At 47.8% G+C, this 7,500-nt stretch overlaps 1 protein-coding gene across 3 annotated transcripts in view; it reads right to left on the bottom strand.

Moving 5' to 3' along the window:
• Spint1 (serine peptidase inhibitor, Kunitz type 1) overlaps nt 1-7,500 on the bottom strand; it is a 17,536-nt gene that overhangs the window by 680 nt on the left and 9,356 nt on the right. For 2 of the 3 annotated variants that reach the window (XM_017801583.1, XM_008846777.3), the window contains exons 3-11: nt 4,633-4,760; nt 4,263-4,401; nt 4,000-4,170; nt 3,854-3,880; nt 3,446-3,571; nt 3,280-3,330; nt 614-784; nt 400-447; nt 1-31 (exon numbers count right to left, since the gene is read on the bottom strand). The exon at nt 1-31 is cut by the window's left edge and continues 680 nt beyond it. In XM_017801583.1, the coding sequence (XP_017657072.1) occupies nt 1-31; nt 400-447; nt 614-784; nt 3,280-3,330; nt 3,446-3,571; nt 3,854-3,880; nt 4,000-4,170; nt 4,263-4,401; nt 4,633-4,760 (892 nt within the window). The remainder of the gene's footprint in view (nt 32-399; nt 448-613; nt 785-3,279; nt 3,331-3,445; nt 3,572-3,853; nt 3,881-3,999; nt 4,171-4,262; nt 4,402-4,632; nt 4,761-7,500) is intronic. The other variant, XM_017801584.2, reaches the window with a different exon arrangement.

Below are 7,500 nucleotides of genomic sequence, written 5' to 3'. Positions count from 1 at the left end.
AAGAGGACAGCAATGGCCACCTCCACAGAGCCTGGGGGAAGAAGGGACAGAATGAGGTGGTCCCAGGCCTACGAGGTTCTGACATTGACCTTCACTCTACAAAATCGGCACAGACAAGCGGATGCCAGGTGTAGAAGCAGATGGGCACCCAATTCAGACCTCTAGTACAGCTGCATCCAGGAGCCCAGAGGGACTCTGATGGCAGACAACTGGAATGCAATTCACTGTACCTCCCTCCCTCGCTTATGCCAAGCCTCACTATTTAATAGTGGCACTCTGGCCCTATGGTAACATCAGGATCCTTTTCGGCAGTTTAGGTGGCCTCAAGTAATCATGTGTGCTGATTCCCTATGTTCACACCTATGTAACATGCTGGTGGCAGGACAGATCAGGGCTTACCTACGTTGGGAACGGAGCTTTCCCTCCGCAGACCAAACACATCCTTCTCTGCAAAGTGATGTAAGGAGAAAGCAGTCAGTACTAAGAGTCCTTAGACTCAGTAGCTCCCAGTGCCGCAACCCTGTCATCCTCTCCTACTGCCATCACAGGCCTTGGGGACAGCAGTATACTAACTCACTCCTCCCCTTCAGGCTGCAGCTGCCACTCCACTCACTGGAGATTCCATGACAGGACTCAAGACACTGCTGCTCCTCTTCAAAGTTGTTCTTGTTGCCGTAACAACCACCATAGGTAAAGCGGGCACAGCGTTCACTGAATGGGTTGTAATACCAGCGTGGGATATTCTCCTTGCAGAGTCCTGTGTCTGGTAGTTCTGCACAGTATCCTGGGGTAAGGGAGCATGCAAAGGGGTGAGTCCATGGGGCCTCCGTGCCACCACCCTTCAGACCCCATGTGACTACAGCTCACCAGCTCCTGCCCCACCTCTCCAACCCCAGGCTGTGAGCAGCTGTGGCTTAGTGAAGGCCTATCTATAGCACTGCCAAAGGCAAGGAAAACAAATTCTGGGCAACCATCTTGGGCACCAAGGGAACAACTTGAACTAACATTTTCCAAAAAATTTTATTGGGCCAGGTATGGTGACCTATGCCTTTAATCCAAACACTCAGAAAGCAAGGGCAGGTGGATCTCCGTGAGTTTGAGGTCAACCAGTGCTTCACAGTGAGACCTTCTCTTTCCTTCCCTTTCCTCCTTCCTCCCTTGTATGGTTCAAGGTCAGCCAGGGTTACATAGTGAGGCACACACCCCTCTCCTTCCTTCCGTGCATGTGCTGTAGCATGCATATGCATGTGGAGGTGAAAGGACAACTTGTGGGAATCAGTTCTCCCCTTTCGACATGTAGGTCCTAGGAACTGAACTCAGGTCATCAGGTTTAACAGCAAGGTTTACCCACTGAGCCATCTTGCCAACCCTAGTTTTCTTTTGCAATTTAACTTTTCTATGCAAAGGTCTCTTGGTTACTACCACTAAGTGATTTACATTTTTTAAAATTTTTATTTAATTTTTTTATGTTTATGTGTATTGCCTGCATGTAAGTGCACCCATGTTGTACAGTGCCCTCAGAGGTCAGAAGGTGTTAGATTCCCTAGAACTGGAGTTACAGGCGGTTGTTAGCCACTATGTGGGTGCTGGGAATTGAACCCTGGTCCTCTACAAGAGCAGTCAGTGCTCATAACCACTGAGCTATCTCTCCAGCCCCTGATTTACATTTTTTTTAGTCTTTTTGAGGCAGGGTCTCCCTGCAGCCCCAGCTGTCCTGGAACTCACTATGTAGACCAGGCTGGCCTTGAACTCACAGAGATCCCCTGCCTCTGCCTCCCAAGTGCTGGGATTAAAGGCGTGCGCCACCACAACCAGCACCTGATTTACATTTTTAACAAAGGGGATAGACCTTAGGCAAGCAATTCAGTTTAAAATGAAAATTTTTTTTGTTCTTTTTGAGACAGGGTCTCTCTGTAGCCCCAGCTGACCAGGAACAATGTAGACCAAGCAGGCCTTGAACTCAGAGAAATCTGCCTGCCTCTGCCTCCCGAGTGCTGGGACTAAAGGCGTATACCACCATGCCTGCTAATAAGAAATATTTTTATGAAAAAAATTTTGAAAATTTGTGTTTTATATGTATGAGTGTTAGGCTGCATGGATACATGTATGTGCACTACATGCATGTCTGGTACCTGTGGAGGCCAGAAGAGAGCATTAGATCCACTGGAACTGGAGTTACAGGCAGTTGTGAGCCACTATGTGGGTGCTGAGAACCACACACAGGTCCTCTGCAAGAGCAGTCAGTGTTCTTAACCACTGAGCTACCTCTCCAGCCCCAGAAGAAATTATTTTTCGAGGCAGGCTCTCATGTGTCCCAGGCTGGCTTCGAACTCTTTACACAGCAGAAGTTGACCTTGAGCTGGGCATGGTAGTCCATGCCTTTAATCCCAGCACTTGGGAGACAGGGATCTCTGTGAGTTCAAAGCCATACTGATCTAGTGAGTTCCAGACCAGCTGGGGCTACAAGGAGACCCTGCCTTAAAGAGACCAAAAAAAAAAAAAAGAAGTTGAAGTTGACCTTGAACTTCAGATCCTCCATCCTCTACTTCCTGAGTGCTGGGATTATAGGCATAAGCCACTGTTCTTAAACTAATATCCTTATTTTTAGCACATATTATGTTTGCATAGTTTGGTTTTTTTTTTGTTTTTTTTTATTTTATGTGTATGCGTGTATTGCCTGCATGTAGGTAAGTACACCCAGGTCCTGCAATGCCCGAGGACAGAAGAGACTGTCTGATCCCCTGGGACTGGAGTTACAGACAGTTGTTAGATGCCATGTGGGTGCTGGGATGCCAACCCAGGTCTTCTGCAAGAACAGCCAGTGTTCTTCACTGCTGAGCCATCTCTCCAGCCCCATTGCTTTTTGTTTGTTTTTTTTCAAGGCTTGGAATCAAACACAGGTCCTCTCAATGCCAGGCAGGAGCTCTTCTGAGCTACAACCTCAGCCCTTATTGCCTTTCTTTATCATTATTCAATCTGTAGCAAGTCAGGATGAAGAGTTCCATGTATGACAGTGCTATGAAATTTCCTTAACATGTGTTTGACAAGGCTAAAGTTATGCAGGTAATTAGGCAATGAGTGGCGAGTGGTACCTGGGAAACAACAGGGCTACAGAAGAGAGTGCAGGAGAACAGGCTCCTTAACAGGAGAACTAAGGAACCCGTGGCTATCTGCTTACAGCCTGCACACATAGCAAAGACCTTGGGCACTGCTGGTTGGAACATGAGGATGGCAGTGCCAGGATCTGCCCCAACCCAGAGGAACTGGGGAGGATCTCACCTTTGTCACTGAGGAAGTGGATGTTCTGGAGCTCATCAAAGCCACTGGTATCTGTGGAGATGGAAGGTGAGAGGCTTGGGCCCAATGTGGGTACCCAAGGCACAAGGGAGAGCCACCAGCACCTCCCTACCTGCCCCCCACCCTTTCTCCAACCCACAGGCCTCACATTTCTCACAGGTGGCCTCATCAGAGCCATCAGGGCAGTCTGGGGTGTCGTCACACTCTAGGAAGCCGTCAATACAGCAGCCATTGCTGCAGCGGAACTGAGTGGCATGGCAGCTGCCAGAGCACACTGAGTGGGGTTTGAGGCAGGGTCAGGCACAGAATGGGTACCAAGGGGCCAGCATCTATGTAGCCCTCCCCACCATGTGGCCATTCTTCCCCAACTCTAATTTCTCCTAGACATAGACTGGGCAGATCCTGACAGGAAGCCACTAAGTTGAAAAGGGTTTTTATACTATGAGGGGAAGGGGCTGGGCAAAGGCAAGTTGGTCAGGGGTATGGTCATGATATGGGCTGTAGACCAAAGGGGGGAGGGGGGAGGAAATAGGGAAAGAAAAGAAATAAAGCCCACCTGGATGATGCCTTTCAGGTGAGGTGCCTGGGGGAGAGAACAGAGGAGTAATAGGAAATATGGCCAAGCTCCAGTGTTGAGATGATGGGGACACCCACACACCCTGGTGGTCACCTGAGCCCCAAAGCTGCCTCTCAAAGGCTCACCTTGCACATCTTTGCAGGCTAGCATGCACTCTTCTTCCCGAAGGTAGTTGTTCTTATTGCCTAAGCAACCCCCATAAGTGAAACTCTTGCAGATCTGTTCTGCAGGGTCATAGTACCAGCGGGGGAAGGAACCTCGACAGCGGCCCACCTTGTAGGATGCGAGGCAGTAGTCTAGAGGGAGGAGAGCTTGTGAGGGGAGACTGTAGGGTCCATTAGTGAGGTTGGAAGGGTGTTCTAGGCATCTCCTGCCCACCCCCACTCACCTTCTGTCTGTTTGGCCGATAGCACAGTGATGGTGATGTTGGCTGTTTCCTCTGGCTGCTCTGGGTCAGTCTTTCTCAGCTGGAACAGGTAGGTGCCTTCCTTGAGTCCCCACAACGCCACCTCATCTGGACTATGTCTCTATACACAGAACTGGCCATCAGACTTGGAGACTTCTTGATGCTATTAGATTGTCCCAGGTCCTCCCAGTCATATATCCACCCCCTGGGGACAGCACAGGGACTTGGTATTCCATGTACCCTGATCTCCTCTCTAGCCAACACCATGTGAGCCACTGGTTAGCCTACAACCTGGGGAAAGGGACCCCAAGAGGCTGAAGGGAGGAGTCAGGGATCCAGTCCAGTGTCTCACCTCTACCCTGACGTCTTTGTCACCTTGAAGTAGGTGCCAATCCGTGTTGTCTGCATCTCTCAGCACCAGGGGATTCTGAAGCTGTACCTTCAAGTCTATGCCCACCCAGGTTCGAGGGATCTGGGATCCTGGCAGAAGGGAAGGCAAAATCAACTCTTAGTGGATGGGCTGTCTCTCTTGGTGAGCAAGTCGAGTGGTGGCCAACATAGGACTCAGCAGCTTGCATGGAATACAAGGAGGGACTAACAACAAAGCCAGTACCTTGATCTCCATGTAGAAACATTATGAATGATATACTGTCTAAAGTAAATTATTTAGTAGTATGTACTATCTGATCTCATTTAGAAAAAAATGTGTCTATTATGTGTGTATACATTTGAGGGGTGTAAATTTGTTATTTTCTACAATAAATTTATTTATTTATTTATTTATTTATGTATGTATGTATGTATGTATGTATTTTGAGGCAGGGTCTCCCTGTAGCTCCAGCTGGCCTGGAACTCACTATGTAGACCAGGCTGGCCTCAAACTCACACAGATCCACCTGCCTCTGCCTCCCAAATGCTGGGAGTAAAGGTGTGCACCACAACGCCCAGCTTTTTTACTTTTTATTTATTTAATGTGTATGAGTGCTATGCCTGCATGTAAGTGCACCCCATGCAATGCCCACAGAAACCATGTTAGCTGCCATGTGAGTGCTGGGATTCAAACCCACATCTTCTGCAAGAACAGCCAGTGCTCTTAACAGCTGAGTCATCTCTCTAGCCCCTCCTGACTACTTAAGATTGTTAAAAGTAACAAATTTTATTTTTTTTAATTTAATTTAATTTGGGGGGGAGGTCTTTTTGAGACAGTCTCCCTGTAGTCCCAGCTGGCCTGGAACTGCTATGTAGACCAGACTGACCTTGAACACACAGAGATCCACCTGCCTCTGCTTCCCAAGTACCGGGATTAAAGATGTGCATAAACAATTTCTTTAAAAGCCAAACAAGGAAATGTGTGATTAAAAGTTATCACCCAGGCTGGAGAGATGGCTTGGTAATTAAGAGCATTGGCTGCTCTTGCAGAAGACCTGGGTTCAGTTCCCTGTACATACGTGACAGCTAACAACTGTCTTTAACTCCAGTTCCAGGGGATCTGACATCATCTTCTGGCTTCTGTGGGCATTGCATGACACAGATGTATGTACATAAATGCAGGCAAAACACATAAAATAAAATACACATACACATAAAATAAAAATAAATAACTTCAGTGTCATGCAATGCCTATGGAGGTCAGAAGAGGGTGTCAGATCCCCTGGAACTGGAGTTAGGGATGGTTGTCAGCCTCTACGTGGGTGCTGGGAACTGAACCTTGGTCCTCTGCAGGAGCAGCCAGTGCTCTTAACTGCTAAGACAACTTTCCAGCCACTAAATAATTTTTTAAAAAAAGTCATCCTCACTCTGGGGCCAGGGATATAGCTCCATTGGTAGACTGCTTGCCTAGCATTAACAAAGGCCTGGGTTAGATACCCAGCACTACATAAAACCAGGAGTGGTAGCACATGCCTGTAATACCAGCACTCAGGAAGTAGAGGCAGGAGGATCAGAAGTTCAAGTTCAACTGAGACTACACAGCAAGTTCAAACTCAGTTTAAGATATATAAAGCCCCATCTTGGGAAGACTGGAGATGGCAATCACTCCACTGGCCTACGTCATGCTGAGATGCCCATCTGGATAGAGGCTTTAAGTAGGGTACTAGAGAAGCAAAACAGCTGGCCATGGTGCTCTAGAGTGAAGAACTATGGAAATGGGGTGCTTCTGCCATCTCAGACACTCTGCCTCCAACTTATTATAAGGGGTTCCCAGAAGCCACACCTGCACTGGACCTGACAACCTGAGGCTGAGGTTTCCTTCATCTGCACGTTAAGGATCATATCAGAGAGATAAGCACAAGGCAGGATTCCTGCCAAAAATGGGCTGAATGATGGTTCCCATACCTGTGCCCACAGAAACCTATGAATGTGACCTTATTAGGAAAGGGTCTTTGCTTGAGTAATTATGTAAAGGATTTCTAGATGAAATCATCCTAGACAAGTGTCAGTATAAAAAACAGAAATGACACAGCACTGAGCACTTGTCTAGCATGTTCAAGGCCCTGGATTTCATCTTCCAACATTGCAAACAATGGCCTGGGGAGATGGCTCAGGCAGTAAAATGCTTACCTTGCAAGCATTAAGGACCTGACTTCAATTCCCAGAACCCATGTAAAATAGCCAGGTGAGATGGCATGTACTTGGAATCCCAGTGCTGGGGAGTTGGAAAAAGGAGGATCCCTGGTGCCTACTTGGTGAGTTCCAAACCAGCAAAAAGACCCCATTCTCAAAAAAAGAAAAAAAGGTGGATGGTACCTGAAACAACACCTGAGGTTGTCCTTTGGTTCACACTCACACATTCACACACAAGTGTACTTATATCCCCTAGCCCCACACGCCAAAACAAAAGCCAAATCCAAGAAACAGAAGAGCTGGGATTGGTGGCTTCTGCAATTCTATCTTTAGGAGATTGAGACAAGAGAGTTGTGTTGTATAGCCTGTGTTGTATAGAGTGTTTCAGGTCAGCCTGGGCTACACAACAAGACCCTGTCTCAAAAACCAAATAGAAAAAAAGAGGGTGAATTGGTGGTGCACACCTTTAATCCCAGCACCTGGGAGGTAGAGGCAGAGGCAGGTGGATCTCTGTGAGTTTGAGGCCAGCCTGAGCTACATAGTTCTGGTCAGAGCTACTAGTGAGACTGGGTCTTAAAAAAAGAACAGCTTAGCTGGGCGTGGTGGTGCATGCCTTTAATCCCAACACTCAGGAGGCAGAGGCAGGCGGATCTCTATG

Source organism: Nannospalax galili, unplaced genomic scaffold (genome assembly GCF_000622305.1).
Source record: "Nannospalax galili isolate Female #2095 unplaced genomic scaffold, S.galili_v1.0 scaffold342, whole genome shotgun sequence".
Classification (NCBI taxonomy): domain Eukaryota; kingdom Metazoa; phylum Chordata; class Mammalia; order Rodentia; family Spalacidae; genus Nannospalax; species Nannospalax galili.
This window is presented reverse-complemented; position numbering and strand designations above follow the sequence as displayed.